General features: G+C 41.0%; 3 protein-coding genes across 6 annotated transcripts; all 3 read left to right on the forward strand.

Annotated features, from left to right (window-relative positions):
• Window positions 1-198: 198 nt before the first annotated feature.
• LOC146562005 (SMAD family member 2) lies at window positions 199-11609 on the forward strand. 4 transcript variants are annotated; one of them, XM_085293483.1, is made up of 11 exons: window positions 199-280; window positions 2424-2838; window positions 4030-4119; window positions 4330-4523; window positions 4643-4777; window positions 4888-4962; window positions 6450-6503; window positions 6982-7194; window positions 7334-7471; window positions 7896-8040; window positions 9301-11609. In XM_085293483.1, exons 2-11 carry the CDS (start codon window positions 2603-2605, stop codon window positions 9422-9424), a joined length of 1404 nt encoding a protein of 467 aa, XP_085149609.1. In that variant the 5' UTR covers window positions 199-280; window positions 2424-2602; the 3' UTR covers window positions 9425-11609. The 4 variants fall into 4 exon arrangements, with proteins under 4 accessions (XP_085149609.1, XP_085149606.1, XP_085149610.1 ...); XM_085293480.1 differs by lacking the exon at window positions 199-280 and adding an exon at window positions 304-468; XM_085293484.1 differs by lacking the exon at window positions 199-280 and adding an exon at window positions 304-468 and having other exon boundaries at window positions 4888-4950.
• A 1000-nt stretch (window positions 11610-12609) lies between these two features.
• On the forward strand, window positions 12610-13712 carry LOC146562006 (immediate early response 3-interacting protein 1). The gene is made up of 3 exons (XM_085293491.1): window positions 12610-12775; window positions 13038-13139; window positions 13246-13712. The coding sequence occupies exons 1-3, from the start codon at window positions 12685-12687 to the stop codon at window positions 13299-13301; spliced, it is 249 nt and encodes an 82-aa protein (XP_085149617.1). The 5' UTR covers window positions 12610-12684; the 3' UTR covers window positions 13302-13712.
• A 35-nt stretch (window positions 13713-13747) lies between these two features.
• Window positions 13748-16967, forward strand: LOC146562007 (uncharacterized). The gene is made up of 5 exons (XM_085293485.1): window positions 13748-14082; window positions 14171-14334; window positions 15544-15786; window positions 15898-16095; window positions 16196-16967. Exons 1-5 carry the CDS (start codon window positions 13847-13849, stop codon window positions 16384-16386), a joined length of 1032 nt encoding a protein of 343 aa, XP_085149611.1. The 5' UTR covers window positions 13748-13846; the 3' UTR covers window positions 16387-16967.
• Window positions 16968-17837: the final 870 nt, after the last annotated feature.

Consider the following 17837-nt stretch of genomic DNA (forward strand, 5'->3'; position numbering starts at 1 on the left):
AAATAAGCCGGAGTGAAAAATAAAACTTATCCTATTTTTCAATTTACTATTTAATTTTGTTGGGAAAATGTAAATAATGTTAACCCAAGTAATAAAAAAAATGCTGCTATGAACCGGTTTTGCTTTCAATCCTCCGTAAACGATGACAGATATAAACACATGCTGTCAAATAAACAAAGAAGATTGTCAAGGACAAGAGCCAGTATTCAGTTACGTCTTCGTCCGATCCTCCAATCACGTTTTTGATAGGTGGGCCTAATCGCTTGCCCGTAGCCAACAGGTTTGTTGTGTTGTTCCGGTCTAGCTAACATAGCTAACTAGCTTGTGTAGCATTGGTGGCAAGTTGAGAAGAGCCTTGTCAAAATTAGCTGCAGTACAGCAGCGTTCATGTATTTTTATGTCACCAAGGCGTTTAGAGAGGCGCACATCTCTTCCTCGGAAACTGGAAGCTGGAATTTTCAGACTGGGGTAATTATTGGAACGTTTAGAGCGGCTTTCTTGACTTTGAAGCGTGTTGTTTTGTGTGGGAGATGTAGCTCCGGTAGCCAGCGGGAGACAGGGTCAGTTTGGAAGAGTTCGTCCAAGATGCTAGCTCATTTTACTATGTTTGAGTAAAAGACACAGAGAACGGGTAGCTTTATTCAACTGATGGACTACATTGTGTATACCCTTATGGTGACATTTTGTGAGATTGGATAAATTGTGTCTTATCTGTATTTGACTGCCTGATGGTAGGTAGAAAAGTAGCGCGACTTGACTGTTGCGCATAGGAGGCTGTTTCGTGGATCACAACAAAAGGATTTTTGGTAACAAGCTGGCAGCTAGCTTGCTTAAGCTAACGTTAGCTGCCTTAGCTAGATTATGAATTCTCCGTAAACTACCTATCGTTTATTGAATTTCATTATCTGTGGCTTTTATTTGCATTTCGCTCTTTGCTTGATTTATTACAGAAATTCACAAGCTAGCTCTGATAAACTGATTTGGTGGTGACTTGATCCAGGCAGGGCCCCTATCAGGCAGCTAGCAGCCGGCCTTCCAAAGCCAGTCAGTGTTAGCACTAACTGGCTGTCACAAAATGCTCTCACATTGATTTGATATGATTCACAGCGCCCTTTAACAGTTTGTCGTGCTAGTTTCTGGGCACGGAAGAGACACACCCGGTCTGCTAACTTCATTGTTTTGCAAGCTAAATAGTTGAGGTGCCAGGCAGTGTTTGACTAGCTAACATCAGGTGGGCATTTCTTTACTTCACACAAGAGTCAGTGCTGCTGACAAAACGGTCCTGCTTATTTCTTTTTGAAGTAACGGTGTCTAGTACAATAGTGTGCAAAAGGCTTAAGCCCGCCCTCATTTCTTAACATTTTTCTTTTGTTTTTTAAGTGGTTTTGAACAGTAGTTCTCCGAGCTTTCTGAGGGTGTTTCAAAGGTTTTCTTTGGATATTGGCTCCCTTTTTACTCATTTTTAGCCTAGACCCTGTCCCGTTGTTTGTTAAACCATTCTCACTGACCTATGACTCATTCATACATATTTGTATCTTAAGTGATGCCTAAAGTGTATCTTTAGGCAGCCTCATAACACAACTTGTTCCCATTCCTTTAGTTAAATATTTGAGAAATGCAAAAGATGACTTGCCAGCATAAACTAGTATTAAGTAGAAATAGCTGTGGTGTGCCACATTACACAAGAACTGGACTGGAAATCAGTGGCAACAGGTTTTATGGAGTGGTGAATTCAAATTCGAATTGCTTTTTGTTTATATCAATAAATACAGATATGGCATATTGGTGAGCACCTACAGCAATTTGTAAAACATGGTGGAGGCTCTGTCATGGCTTGGGGCTACATTTCCACTAGCAGTGTTTGGTATCTTGTCAAAACCGGTGAAATGACAGGCATTAAAAAGTACCATCAAGAGCAAATCTGACTGGTTGCTGCTTAATTTTACAACATGACAGTGATCCCAAACACACTGCCAGTGCAGTAAAACCATTTCTGGTTATAAAAACACACACTGGAGCAAAGTCAGTCATGGACTGGCTTCCACAGATCCTTGACTTCAGCATTATTGAACAAGCATAGGATCATCTTGAGAGAGAACAGAACAAAAGGCAGACAAAATCCAAAGAATACCATCAAATGTCCTTCGGGAATCCTAGAGAATTATTCCCGAAAAATACTTAAAGACCCTAAAGGTTTTTGCCTTATAAACTGTATTTCATTTCTGTTTATGTTTGCACACATTTTAGTTAATCGCTACACTTATTTCCCAGTTTCCTAGAAAAAGTATAAAGACATGAAGGGTATCTCAAGACTTTAGCGTTTCACTGTATATGCCTGCCTGTTATTTTTATAAGCTTAAATGCTGTTGTTTTTCTGTAGTTTTTTTTGTAATGATGTACTTTGTGTATGCCTGTCTCCCAAGGTGTCCGTCTCTTCTGAGTTTACACTGCTAGCGGTGGAGTTCATCCTGTGACTCAGTGGTCAGTAGAGGGGCTCCTGAGAGCAAGGACCCGAAACTGTAGCTCCCAGTCCCCTCTTGTCTGTGTGTGAGAGAAAACTTGTATTAAGTCCTGTGGAGACTCCTGGCTTGTCCAGCTTAAGATGTCCTCCATATTGCCATTCACCCCTCCTGTGGTGAAGAGGCTTTTGGGCTGGAAGAAATCAACTAGCAGCCCGGGAGGAGCGGGCGGCGCAGAGCAGAACGGACAAGAGGAGAAATGGTGCGAGAAGGCCGTGAAGAGCTTAGTGAAGAAGCTGAAGAAGACGGGTCAGCTAGATGAGCTCGAGAAGGCCATCACCACACAGAACTGTAACACAAAGTGTGTTACCATCCCCAGGTACAATAATACTGCTGATTGTTGGTGATTCTGCTTTTTCATGTTTCTGTGACTAAAAGCTTTTATTATATTTGCTGTTAGACAGTTTGCATTAGTCCCATGGGAGAGAAACTCTGAAAGCTCAATTGATGTGGATCTTTGTCAGCCAGCCTTCATGACCCAGACTTGCATTCAGTGGGAACACCGTGTTAACAGACATCTTTCAATGATGTTCCACCAAGTACCACATCAAATGTTTGGATGTCTATAGATAACTGTTTTGTTTTTTTTTTTATCTCCTGAGAGTTGTTCTAGGACATTTAGGTTTTAGTGATAGAGTGACTGGCTCAGTGTGAATGAAATGGTATCTACGTCAGCTAAAAGTAATGTCATTCAAGCAGCTGTACTTATACTGGTTTGTTTTATAGCGTTTAGTGACTTTGATAGGTGTCACGTTGACATTAGGTTGCAATCATGCAGTTTCCTGCAGTAGAAATTGCTAATAACACAACTTGATATTATGAGCTAAAAGTTTCTGGGGTAAGTGGACTAAAATGGATTTCCAGCTTTGTCTTGAGCCAGACGACTCCAACTTTAAATGTCAGTTTAGAGATCCCACTGCAATCACGAAGTCTAATGCATGTTGTTGTGTATTTTTAGCTTATAATGCGTAGCATCTGTTATTGTCCTGTTATTCAGAAGCAACTACTCGCCATTTGTCTTAATTTCACATTTCTCTGCCCATTTTCTTGTCAGTGTTTTGAGAATGGAAAGGTTTTTTCTTCTTTTTCTTTTTTGCCAAGGTTTCCACCCCTTCTCTTGTGCCACTGTGTTCCTTCAGTGTTTGTTTGAATGTCTCCAGATAAGTTCTGACATAAACAATCATAGTGAAAGAGTTATTTTCAGTGTTTGATACAATGCCACAATGTGAAGAATGCCCTTTGTCTCACTCATTGTGCGTGCTAGCAAATTCCATGTTTGGGTTTTGCTTTTTTTCTCTCTCCCTTGATTCGGTTGAAAAAGGCTTCTCTTATTTGAAGTTCCCATCTTTCATTTTCAGAGCTGAAATTTGATGTCTTTCTTTTGCCATGAGACTCCAATAAAAGAGGCCTTTTAGTGTTTACATACCCATACTGATATTTCTGAATGAGTCATGTCCCATGTTTATCATTTGTTTTTTGTTTTTGTTTTTGTTGTTTTCTCTGTGTGCAGCAATTGCTCTGAAATATGGGGACTGAGTACACCAAATACGATAGAACAGTGGGATACATCAGGCCTTTACAACTACCCTGACCAAACCAGGTGACTATCTCAACTATTGTGTATACAACTTTGATGTGGGAGAGTTGTCATCATAGTGTTGGAGGTGACGGTTGCTGAGAACATCATTGTTTCTCGTCAATCCATCTCCATTACCTCTCCTACCTGGCCATATTATGTATCACTCCTCCCCCTCTACCTCCCCTGTGTTCTGCCCCTCTCACCACCATCTCCTGTTTGCTGTTCAATCAGATCCTTGGACGGCCGTCTCCAGGTCTCCCACAGGAAGGGCCTTCCCCATGTTATCTACTGCCGTTTGTGGCGATGGCCAGACCTTCACAGCCACCACGAGCTGCGTGCCATTGAGGCCTGTGAGTATGCCTTTCACCTCAAGAAGGACGAAGTCTGCATCAACCCTTACCACTACCAGAGGGTGGAGACCCCAGGTGAGCCAAATCATGCCGTTTGAATGTGAGAAGTTGTAATGAATGGTGAGCGGCAACATTTTAAAGCCATTTTTCTAAATATGTAAATCTCTTCTGGTAACTTTTCCCCAACACTTCAGTGCTGCCTCCTGTTCTCGTGCCAAGACACTCAGAAATCCTGCCAGAGCTGCCACCTCTAGATGACTACACTCATTCCATACCTGAGAACACAAATTTTCCAACAGGAATCGAACCTCCAAACAACTATATACCAGGTGAGTTTGCTTCTTGTATTTACATCATGTCGGGAAAGAAAATGTGATTTGAGAGAAGACATGCTTTCAAGTTTTGTTCAAGATCACTTTTTTTGTGTGTGTTTCAACAGAAACACCTCCACCAGGCTACATCAGTGAGGATGGGGAGGCCAGTGATCAGCAGATGAATCAAAGTATGGACACAGGTACCCTAGACTAGTGGTCCTCCTTCTTTTCCTGTCTGTCTCACATCACTAGTCAGATGAGTCGCAATAGCTGCAGGTTATACCTGAATGCAGGTTGGAAGGTTGGTGCTTCGATCCCCGCCTGCTCCAGTTTGCATGTCAGAGTATCCTTGGATAAGATACTGAACTCCGATGCGTTCATTGGAGTGTGAATGTTAGATTGAAAAAGCTTGCTTCTATGTATGGGTAAATGAATGAGGCACGTTGTATAGTGTGCTTTGAATGTTCAGGTAGAGTGGAAAGGTTCTATATAAGGACCAGTCACCAGTTCAGTTACCATATATAACTTGTTTGAGTGATTTAAGTTGATAACTGAAGGTACTGAGTTTTGATTGATGATTATAATATTTTCTTAAGATCATTTTTGGGCATTTTTGCCTCTATTGGATGGTAGAGCAGTGAAGATGGACAAGAAAGTAGGGAGAGCGAGAGAAGAAGAAGACATGCAGTAAAGGGCGATAGGTCAGACTCTACCTGTGCTGCTGCACTTCCATGTGTCACGTAGTCACCTGATCTACCTGGTGATTATTTGTCATCATGGATTAGTACCAATGAAATCTGTCCATCAAAGCTCATCCTAGATCAAGTATGCTCATAGTAACACATAGTTTTAGATTGTTGCGTCAAGAGATTACAGTCTTATTCACTTACTGGTTCAAAGGTGAGTTTTTGACTGTACCACGCGCTGGCCTTATCAGGCCACTAAAGTGAGAGCTTGGTGTCATTCAGACATGGGTATGTATATACAACACAGGAAGGCATGAATAAGAACAGTTTTAAAGCTGCTGTTATTGTCAGACACACTGTAGCACCTTGCATCAATCTGTCAGTGCTTGTTCTTTATTGAAAGCGTCTTGATTCAGTCCTCCACCTTGATTCTAACTCTTGTGCTTCCCCCTCTGTTTTACCTTGGAGGGTTAAATGTGTCGTATCCTTCAATTTCTTAAAGAGGGTGGCAGGGACAAAATCCAGATTGAATCTTTTTAGATTTTTTTTTTTTTCTCCACAGAAGCATGAGCAAACATGAGAAAAGCATTTAAAGTTTAAAGTCACAGAAGTTAAATGTTTTATTTTGTAAGATTCTATAGCAGCGCTCGGTGTCTTGTTCTGGAAATGGATGTAAGAATAAAGTAGCTTGGTGTGCTGTTAATGATAACCTCAACTGCAGCAGCGAGCTACTTACTGTTTTATAACTAATCCATTTCACCCTTAGTGCAGTGAAAGAAGCTGTAGCTCAAACTTTATCTTCTCATCTAGAAGATGTACAGATCGAGTGTTATGGCAACAGTAGACAGCATCTCTTCTGTTCACTGTAAAGCAAGCAGATGCGTTTTATGGTATCCTTTTGGCTTTTCTTTGCAAGACAGGCACCAGGTTCATTATAAGATATAATCCACCTTTTTGCATTTTAATGCATCCACACCCATGACTTCTTGTTTTCTGGTTAGGTTCTCCAGCAGAGCTCTCCCCCAGCACTCTGTCTCCTGTCAATCACAGCATGGGTAAGTGTTGTTTTTAACTCAAACAAATTGTGTAACTGAATATGTTAAATCTGACAGAATGGAAGGGAACCATGTGAAAAAAATTAAATTAAATTAGTTATTTTAAAAAAACACAAAAACAAGTGTTTAGCTTATAAAGAACAGGATACATTTTTATTCAGTTATTTGGTGTTTTTTGGCATCGCTCTATGTACAACTGATAATGAAGATTAAAAAAAAAACCAGCATGATGAATTAACAAGTCTGTGTTTGCATACATGAGTGAAGCGAACAAGTGCCGCAGACTTGGCAAAACCTACACATAGGGCGGGGATTTTGTTGGTAATCACAATAATGGTAATAAATTAGTGAGGTGGTGGTTTTGGATGGGTCTTGTGGTTGCCTGTCAGTAGGAAAGCAGACACATCTGTGCATACACAGAGAAAACTTTTCAGTGCTGGTCTTTCGTAACTGATGTGTAGTTTTGCCTCTCCTGCAGACCTGCAACCAGTGACTTACTCGGAGCCGGCCTTCTGGTGCTCTATAGCGTACTATGAGCTGAACCAGCGCGTCGGGGAGACGTTTCACGCCTCTCAGCCCTCACTGACAGTGGATGGATTCACAGATCCATCAAACTCTGAACGCTTCTGCCTCGGCCTGCTGTCTAATGTTAACAGGAATGCCACTGTAGAGATGACCCGAAGGCACATAGGTATGGCACAGCTCAGTATGTGTTAGGAGTGTATAACTGTGTGTAGGAAACCTGTTGCACTTTAAGCCTTCAAAATTACTTTCTTTACATTCACACGATTCAGTATGTCTGAATAACTGGGTTCTATCTGTGTTTACAGGAAGAGGAGTTCGACTCTACTATATTGGGGGGGAAGTATTTGCTGAGTGCCTGAGTGATAGCGCCATCTTTGTCCAGAGTCCAAACTGCAACCAGCGGTATGGTTGGCATCCAGCAACAGTGTGTAAAATTCCTCCAGGTGAGATGTTTAAGAAAATATACGATGATAAAAGTTTCTCTCTCTCTCTCTTAAAATTGTGTAGCATCCTGCTTTAAGGTGAAAATGGAAATTACACTCCCAGTGTCTCCGCTTCCATAGCAACCTTTCATATCACCTCTGAAAGTCCACTTCTCTGCAATGCACTCAGAATGCTAATTCACAGTATATCAGAATAAAAAGTTTTTAAAGGAGTTCTGTGGGAAAAGAGGAATTTAAAAACTTGCTAAATTAATCAAATCACTAACTGGTGAAGGCCAGCAGAATCATCACAAAAGGTCTGTGTAATTAATAATTATCCACAGCAAAAACAATAACAGACCACTTCCAACCAAAGTCTCATTGTGATTCATCTTTTACCACCAGCAAAAACCGACGGCCCTGTTTTTTCTCTTTGTCCTTTCAGGTTGTAACCTAAAAATCTTTAACAACCAGGAATTTGCAGCTCTGCTGGCTCAGTCAGTCAACCAGGGCTTTGAGGCCGTCTACCAACTCACCAGGATGTGCACTATCCGCATGAGCTTTGTCAAAGGCTGGGGAGCTGAGTACAGGTGAACACTGGTCCAGAAACTGTGGAAATCATGGGATGTAGTCATACTTAATATGTGGAAATTTGATTTGAAACGTTAACAGTTAATCTTAGTGGAGCCTTGTACGCCGAACTTTAGTTGCACCCTATGGTCCTTTGTGGGCCTTATTACTGCAGAGTCATGGAGTAAAAGTAAAGTTTTTCTTCCTCGCTATCAGTTTTGTTCCTAGTGAACTTAATGACTTGACTAATTGATTAATTTATTAGTCAAGCTTGAGGGGACAAATAACAAAGACCAAACAGAGCGTTCATAGAACAGCCGACAATGAGCCCAAGTTAAAGAGTCCAATCTGAGTTTATTCACAGAGCACTTTAGAAAACAGCATAGTTGCCCAAAGTGCTTTCTAATTCATCGTTTTGATGGTCACTGTAGTGGCTATATTAATTTATTAAAGTTCTCTTTCTCTTATATTTAATATAACCATACTACGGACGGACAAGCGCCTGTTTTTATGCGTTGTCATTAGCAACGGTAAAACCATCGCGTGTCCGCTTGTTTATTTTCTACATAAACCTTTCACAATAAAGCTCAAGATCCTGTTGAGACTTTTCAAAATAAACTGAATCACGTGAAAGGGCAGATTATTTACGGATGAAAAGCAACAAAGAGCCTTCAGGTGCTAAAAAATAAACCTTAGATTCAAACGTTAGAACAGGCTTTTCCCCGCAGCACGCCATGTAATAAATACTCACAAAGAAAACGGCGGCCGTTACAACTTATGTTTAAAAATGCATCGGTTAAAACACTCGACTCCAGGTACATGACGCGCAGCTGGAAACACGTCACGCAAGAATTTACAGAAAATGTTAAAATTTTGTAATTTATATCGTTATCGGGACGATAGATGTCTTATATTGGGATATGAGATTTTGGTGATATCGCACAGCCCTAGTGGCAAATGTTTTTTTGGGGGGGTTTTTGTTTTGTTTTGATGCATACAGTTTGAGCCATTATTAGTGACATCAGCTAATAATGACCTGAACTATTTCCATCACATGGGATGCAAATGGTTCAGGTTATTCCAGGGATGTGTGATCAGATTTTCAAGTAGTTTTTAAGAATTTCAAGTAGAGAGCTGCAAACCGCAACATCCTCTTCCTGTAGAAGAAGTTGTAGAAATGGGTGCTTCACTTAACAAAGCTCATCATAAAGCATCATAAGTCACATGTCGTGAAACATGAAAAGGCTACGTCAGCTCATGAAATTATCTTTATTTTCCAGGCGGCAGACTGTCACAAGCACTCCTTGCTGGATCGAGCTGCATTTGAACGGGCCCTTGCAGTGGCTGGACAAAGTTCTGACCCAGATGGGTTCCCCATCCGCACGCTGCTCCAGTATGTCCTAAAATAGCCCCTCCCCCTCAAAAAAGCCCATTATAAAGCTCGTTAAATTCTAAACATGTGAGTCCTTTCATTTAAAAAAAGGAAATCCCACAGATTGATTTTTCTGTGACATACTTCATAGTATTTGTGGCCCAGTTCCACATCCCTCTTTTAACTTCACATACACACACAGATACAGACTTTTGAGTAAAACAACAACAACAAAAATTGGCACTTTGTTACCCCTCTATGTCATGCACCTTGTTAAAACTGTTTTCCCAAAACCTTAATATTAGATCTATTTGTGGTACAAATAAAATGTATATTGGTTTTTAGTCTGGGAGGTAGAGGAGATACCAAAAATATCTGTGAATAGTTTCTCAGTATTTGAAGATTGCTTGTATAAGTAACATGATTTTTTTTTTTTAAAGCCTACCCCAAACATTGTTAACATAAGTTTACTTTTCTCTGGGAAACTCTGCCCCGTCTCTTGCCAGGGGGAGGTGACTTAGTGAAGAAATGATGGCCTTGGTGGCCGTTCCCCTCAAGGAAACGCCACGGTGTTTTTGTTTTGTTTTTGTTAAAAAGTGATTTGATTGTCTTTGCCAGAACACCCCTTCCTCACACACACACGCACACACATACACCTCAGTTTTTGTTTTTTTTTTAAATTTTATTTTAGTTTTATTTTAAGTCTTGATGGGTGTCGTTATAAGACATTCCTCGTAATGGAGAAAAGAGTGTTGGTTGAATAAATATTTCAAAAACGAAGTGCTAACTCAGTCTGACAAGAGTTTATGATTTTTGTCATTATATGGCACTCTTATGTGTCCTTGGCTTAGTCTAGTTACATCCCCCACTTGAACAGCCTGGTATGGAAGCTGAAGAGGTGGTGGGCCAGGCTTTGCAGGGTGCACTGGGCAGGGACCAGAGAATATCAGCTGTTAATCAAAAAGCTTCTTGTTTTTTTGACAGACACTGGGAGTCCTGGGACTCTCCAAGGTGAAGTAGAGAGCGGTTCACTGGGAGAATTTGAAGGTTTCAATGAATGAATTCATTCTGTTTTTAGCCTATATCCCCATTGTTTTGCTACTTTTGTATTCTCATGTATTTTTATATATAAATATACTTACAATTTCTGTCGTCCACTTTTTATTAAAATAATATTATAAAGACCACAGTTGTTTCCAAAGTGACATGGAGGGCATGGATCATTCCTTATATTTTTTTTTCTCTCCCTCAAAACTTTCTAAGCAGCTCTTTGTCTTGGTTTAAGGAAAAAAAACATCACTGCCACACATGTGCAGCCTGTATCTACCCTTTTTTCTCTTCTGAAAAAATCTGGTGCATTTAAAGTACACTAAAACAGCAACAGATTTGCCTGAAATCAACTTTTCTGTAATGGTTTGAATGATTCCAGTGGCATGTAAAACTTTGTAATGGCCATTTGTTCATTCAGCTCGGCCATTCAGTTCATTCAATTTTATTTTATTTTTTTCCCACCCCCTTTCATTTTTGGAAAAAACACACATGACCTCTTGTAGCCTTCTGGTGCTTACGGCAGGCAGGTTAAGATGAACCAGATATAATTGGCTTTCAAAATGTTACAGGAACGTCGGAAGGAGAGTGTTTATTTTCTCCTGTGAGAGGAGCGAATGTGCCTGCACACTGGGACATTCTGTGTTAGTGTTTGTATCGTACTTGTTCTGTCTATAAAATACAGTATGTACAACAAGACTTTATGGCTTCAACTCATTTTGTGGCTGTTGCGAGTTTAACATGTTCCCGCCCCCAAAATATGTTTACCATATGGCAGTAGTGATTGTACTTTAAGTGCACCTAGTGAAGTTTGGATTTGGGGAACTGAACCAAGTGTTAGGGTCCGGTGTTACATTGTTTTGACTTTGGCCTACAACATATGAATGTGGAAAAAAAAATTTGCATTACAAAAACTGATGTGGACCAGACATGCATATACATATATACATAACAGTAGTACAGTATGTGTGTATTTAACAGTAATCTTTTTGCAAAGCAGTCAGTACAGTAGATGTGGCAGTTGTTTTACCAGTAGAGGGCGGTATTGATAGAGCAGTTCTTTTTCTCTTTTTTTTTTTTTCCTTTTTTTTTCTCTGACCATAAGCTTCTCAGGCGTGCGCATATTATGCAGACTTCATAAAACACTAATAAAGATTTTTATTCTCATGATTCAGCCTCTTGTGTTTCTTAAATCAAGGAGTTGAGAGAATTTGTACAACACTGATTTCCAAGGTCCTGCTATTTGAATCGTCAAATTCAAGTAGAGATCACTAAAGGCAGCTGATGACATTTTCATCAAAGGCAGCTTGTGGAAAGTGGTACATTTCCGTAAGTAACACTCAAATACAAATTGGAGCTGTGCAGCATATAGAGCTAAGTTTGTATGTTCAGGTTATACATGGGGGGAAAAATAAATTCCACCATTAAATATGTATTTTTTTAAAACACATTACATGCCTTACGAAGTTATCCACCATGCCAGCCGTGGCATGACCATCAATAATGACATCATAATAACATTATGAGATATTACAGGAGGAAACATCCTGCATAAAGTGGTGTTTTGAGGCTATGTTACACATAATGCTCGTCAAACAAGGCTGTGGGAAGTAGGGATACTGCAGCAGCCCTTACCTGCCAACTGCCACGGTTTTTTGTTTGCTTTTCAGGGGTGGTGGCACTATGGCATCCTCAATATCAAGACATTTCCCAAGGCTCTGTCAAACAACAATTATTAAACGTTTAGCTCTTGGTTATACATTTGCATCTTGTTTTGGTCAAGTTTTATATGAGTGAGGGGCAGATTGTGAAAAGCTAACTGCAATTCACTTTTTGTACTTGAAAAGCCAGATTTCTGAAAGGGGCCTTGTTCTCAGCTGCCTGTATATTGAGGGAGTTTGGCCTTATGGCGTTATGTCAGACAAGCTTCTAAAAATAAATTTAACAGAAATAGTCTTCTCCTGACCCTAACCAAACTGTGAGTAAACGCTACAAAAATATAAAAGAAAAATTTCTCACAAATGCCCAAGAGGCAAATATCTACCAGTAGTTGTGGGGCACGTCAGAAGTTGTTGCTTGAAGACAGATGGAGTCCTTCCGTAGCAGTTCTTACGGGAGGGTTCTGGATTGGACGCGCCCCGCCCACTCCCTAAGCCCGACGACCAATCAAAGCAGAGCGGCCTCCGGATGTAAATAGTGCCAGCTACAGCTAACATATAGCTAGCTAGCTACTTGTCGAGACAAGATGGCATTTACCTTATACTCTCTTATACAAGCAGCTATTCTGTGCATCAATGCTGTCGCTGTACTACACGAAGAAAGATTTCTAAGGAAAAGTAAGTGTCTGTAATTCAGATATTAGGCTCTCAAGAGGTCATGTATAGAATTGGCCCAGCATTTAAGCTGGCTAATGCTAAAAGGCTAGTCAAATAGAACAATTTAAATGACAAAAGTTTGTGATTTCGCTTTGTTTAAAGTTGCTACACCACCTTCTATCCATTTGACAGGAAGACTTTATGTTGTTCGTCTATGTTTACATTTTGTACTTTTAATTCCCACTCTACTTAATACAAATCCGTTCGTTTTAACCATCTTCAGTTGGCTGGGGAGTGGATCAAAGTGTCGGGGGATTTGGTGATGAACCAGGCATCAAAGTCCAGCTAATGAATCTTATCCGCTCCGTCAGGACAGTCATGAGAGGTGGGTTTCCACTTTATCACACACTCAGTATTCTTCAGACAGAGTGACTTGGATCATTTTAACTTCTCTTGGCTCAGACCATGTCATGTTTTATTTTCCCCTGCAGTGCCGCTGATCGCAGTGAATTCAGTCTGCATTGTACTGCTGCTTCTATTTGGGTGAAGAAGTTTAAAAGCGGGGACGGGACAGATGAGTCAGGACATCTCCGTCACCTCAGGAACCACTGAAGAAGACACAATGTCCCCTTCAGCCTGGATATGAATGTTCTCTTTGTATATTTCTATACATGAGTTGTTGGATGGTTTTGTTTTGTTTTTTTGTTAAGCTCTCTTTGCAGCCAATAAGAGTGACATCTCCCTTTCGTTTTGGAAAAATAAATAAATAAATAGCGAATTGCTGAATAGTTTGAACTTTTCAGACAGTAAGCAAAAATAAATATTTTTACACTGTACTAGTAAATTGGTGAGAGGAGCCGACTATGAAACAGCTGTAATTTATACTCTGAAAAATATGTAAAATAATTGTGGAATAAGTGATTGTGCATCGACAGTAAAGATTTTTTTAAAAACGTCACCGAGTGCGAGTTTCATTGCTGATGAGCCGAAAGCGCACTGTTTGTCCCAGGGCGCTTGCCGTACTGTTGCATGCACTTGGAGCTCACCTTGCTAAGCGGTATCTGTGAGCCTACATGGATATTATAATCGATAATGGGGAATGCGCAGAGTTACATTGTGGCCTCACTGTCTGTATGTTCCGTGTATTTGGTTTACGTTCACGTTTACTGCGCTCACAAGCTGCTGAAAACAACCGAACTGCATAGCGACAAACTTCCGAGTGATGCGTATGTTTACATGAAATACCTGAGCAGAAGAGTGACCCGGAGAGCAGGCTGCTTATACGGTACAGAGAAACAAGAAGCTGGTTATACAGTGGTCAGCTGCAGGTGAGTGCGGCCTAACGTTTTACGCATGCATTTGAACTGTAAAATAGCTGGGAGCAGGTCCTCTTGAGTTTGTGTATGTGTCTCTAAGGGTGGAGGATGCTCTGTTGCGGAGGTTCTGCAGTGCTGCAGGTTATGGTTGGGATTATCCAGACAGTGAATACAGAGACATCCCGCTGTGCTTCCCGGAGTTTCTCTGCGGCAGACCTCTCCTTATGTTGTTAACTCATGAAAACTTCAGGCTCAGCCCAGCAGGTAAGACATAGATAACACAAGACACACATTTATAGAGCTTTTTCAGGGAATGATAAAGTATTATGATTCTATGACACGGCGTCTTTAACCAGACTGATTCTTTTGCTGATATCTCAACTCAGTGGAAACTTGATGGGTACATTTTATTGCCAAAATTGCTTTGATTTCAATATTTGATTGTTGTACAAAATACTACATCAAAACTCTGTGGCTACATTTAAAAGTAGTGATCCCAAGTGGGCCATACTGTGGGGTCATCACCCACAAGAGAAGTTGTAATGGTCGTGTGCGATGTCTAATCCCTGGTTGCTGAGGCTGGCTATTGGGGCATATAACATCACCTCTCTGGTGGGGAAGGATGCTGAGCTTAGGTGAGAGGTTGGGAGATCTTTCCTAGATATAGTCAGTCTCACCTCACCGCAGTCTGCTGGACAGGGGCTGGAGTTTGTACCAATCCGGAGTTGCCCTCGTTGAGAGGCAGCAGGCAGAGGTGGGTATTCAACCCCGATTCACTACCCAGTTGAACTACAGGTCAGAGTACCCAGCCTTCTTGGGGTGCTGGAGAGTGTCCCTACAGTGATGAATTGCTCCAGGGATCTGCTGAAGATCAGTGTCAAGATGGGGCCAGGTGATCAGTGCAGAAGGTGGCACACGATCTGGACTTGGTGCCTTCCTGGTCTTTTGTCCCGTGAAGAGTTGGCTCTTTCTTCAGGTGGTAGAAAATGTATGGACAGATGGATTTCAAACAAATAGCGAAGGCACCAGTATTGCAGGCTCAAATGAGTTTCACTAGAAGACAAACCAGCTAATGCAAGAACCCCACAAGTGCCATTTTAATTTGCTGAAGACATACTCACCTTGGAAAACCACAAAAAGTATCTATTTATCCATTTATTTCACTTTGCTCACAAAAGCAGTCAGTCACAACTAAAAGAAAATTCAAATTTACTGGAAAACACAAGGACAGGAATGAAAACTAACCATTTTTTAAAAAGCTTGACTTAGTGCACCGACTACATTGTTTACCAAAAAAGGTGTTTTTCCCAGTAAAAAAAAAAAAACTTTAATATTTAAATGTTTTTAGTCCATCATTTGAAATTATGTACAGTATTTACTTTTTTAAGTGATTTCAATCTTCATCATTTTATGTGTACTGCAGGTTTTAAAAGAAAATTATCCAACTTTGAGTGTTTTAAATGTTTTTTTTAGGTCTTGTCCATGTGCGTCAGAGTTTAAAAACCTTTCAGCCAATCGATGAGCTGAAGAAGGGTCCATTCACCCTGCGGGTGCAAGTCCTGGGGTACCAGCCGACTGATCTAGGGGTGGAGGTGGACATCTGTCTGTCTGCTACTTCCCGCTCCAGATGCGTAGTGTGGGAGAGCATCCTGACACTGCTTTCCGAAAACAAGCTTCACAAAGCCATCAGATGTTCACCTAAGAATGAAAATGAGAGTGAGTAGTGTCACGGTGGTTCCCCTTCAGAATATTTGTGTTTTTAAAGCGACGGCACACTTGGGGCTTTAACTCACCTGATCACCATGACTTTGATCTTTGTTCTGGCAGGTGAGAAAGATGAGCCAGCACCGGACACTCTGAAGCAGGTGGAGCTCAAAGTTCCCTGGACTCCTGACCTGAAGTGTACATGGAGTTTTCCATGTAAGCTCCTCTCTCTGCCGGCCAGGCTCTTTAGATTCACTCCTCACAGAGTACCGAGTCTCTGGATGTTCTCTGTCTGCTTGGCTGAAATTGAAAAGCACAAAGGTAATGCGATTTATCAGACGATAACAGTATTAATTATCTCTATGAAGGATGGCTCTGTCCTGTTCTAGGGTGTCAGCTAGCTGCTCTGTTTTGCCAACAGGGGTTAAAGTGATCACCGCTCCCATTACCGTCACTGCCCAGTTTAAGGAGCCTCTGCTGGTTCCAGGAAAGGTGACGGTCAGTTTTTGGGAAGCACCCGAAAATAAGCATCAGTCCCAAAGCCTCTACTTTCAGATGCAGCAACACAGAGGGGGCAAAGCTCACCTGGTGGGACTGATTTCTAGGTGTTGATGATTAACAAAGAATGTTGTTATTTGTTGTTCAGATTTTCACTGTTAACAGTTTGACTGTCAGTAGATTGGCAGGTTACAGTCAACTGAATTCTGTTTTCTTACACCTCCCAATTCAAGTGCATAATCTCAGCTACGGTGGCTGTTATAGAACAAAAAGTTTTAGTCACCTAAGAGAGATCAAAACCATTACATTTAGCCAGCTGCTGCTGGCTGGCGTATTTCTACTACTGTTTGTGTAAAACAAATATGTTTTTCTACACAGTATTTTTGAATATGTTGAATAATGTCAAACTTTTCTGAACTTTTCTGTCATAAGCGCTGCTGTTTTTTGCTGCTGTTAGTCTGCCAGCTGCTCTTGTTTGCTGCTTTGAAGTAGATTCAGACACTTGGCGAATTAACTCTCATATGATGTGAGAATATAATCAAGCTGTTTATCAGAGGGAATGCTGGTTTCAAGGATACTTGATCCTATCGTTAGCTGGTATTGAGTTAGCTCATAACCAGCTGTTTTCGTTTAGTCGGCTCATTGTCGGCTGTTCAGAGGAGAGTTGTGTGTCTAATAAATGAGGAATAAATGAGCACACTTGTGGATGTTTTCATTCTGTTCTGACTAAATATTACTTATATACTATATTACCATTCAGTGCTTACCAGTAAGCAGATAAGGTGTTTCCAGGTATTTCCTTGTGAGTAATAATATCATTAATTGTATCTCTGATCAGTTAAAGCAGACCTTCCCAAAGTGTGGGGCCCGCGCCCTAGGGGGGGCGCAGAGTCATTGCATGGGGGTGGGGGGGATGCTTGGACACTGCTAGCACGGGGCGCCCACACAAACGCAAAGCAGGAGATGAAGCATCACTGAATATGTTTCCAAACCAACTTCATTCTAAGCCAAAGACTAGAAAATATGGTGAAGCATATCTGCCCTTTGGTTTCACCTGCACAAGTGCCGAGGTAGGTCTCCCCTGCAGAATTAGTTTTCCCTTCATCGGGAGCAGCGCTGGGCTCTTCAAATCACGGACAAACAGTATCCACAGTTGTTTATGTTTTTAAACCCATTTTGCACAGAGAGGCATTTTTGAAAAATGTATTGATAACAATGTTGAATATTATTACACAGGAAAAAAAACAACTACATGTAAAATAATTACACCGTGACGCCTCTGCCTTTCTAAATAGAGGGACAGTAACTGCGTGTGTGTAAGCGTGTAAAACCTGAAGATAGTCAGATTAACAATATTTTGTCTCTATCTGCTATTCTGCAATTCATCTCATGTAAACAATAACGTGGCGCACAGCGTGACGTGAATAAAGGCACATACCTTTGAAGTTGCATGAGGAACTCTGTATTCCTCGTCCACACGTAAACGCAAAAAAGGAGTTTTAAAAAATCTCCGTTTTACGTGTGGACGAAACAGCTGCGTTTTCAAAAATACCCGCGCAGGTGCG

The sequence above is a fragment of the Mchenga conophoros genome, linkage group LG12 (assembly GCF_057382185.1).
Source record: "Mchenga conophoros isolate Kocher_MC1m ecotype Shallow Benthic linkage group LG12, M_conophoros_male_GT1.1, whole genome shotgun sequence".
In the NCBI taxonomy this organism is placed as follows: Eukaryota; Metazoa; Chordata; class Actinopteri; order Cichliformes; family Cichlidae; genus Mchenga; species Mchenga conophoros.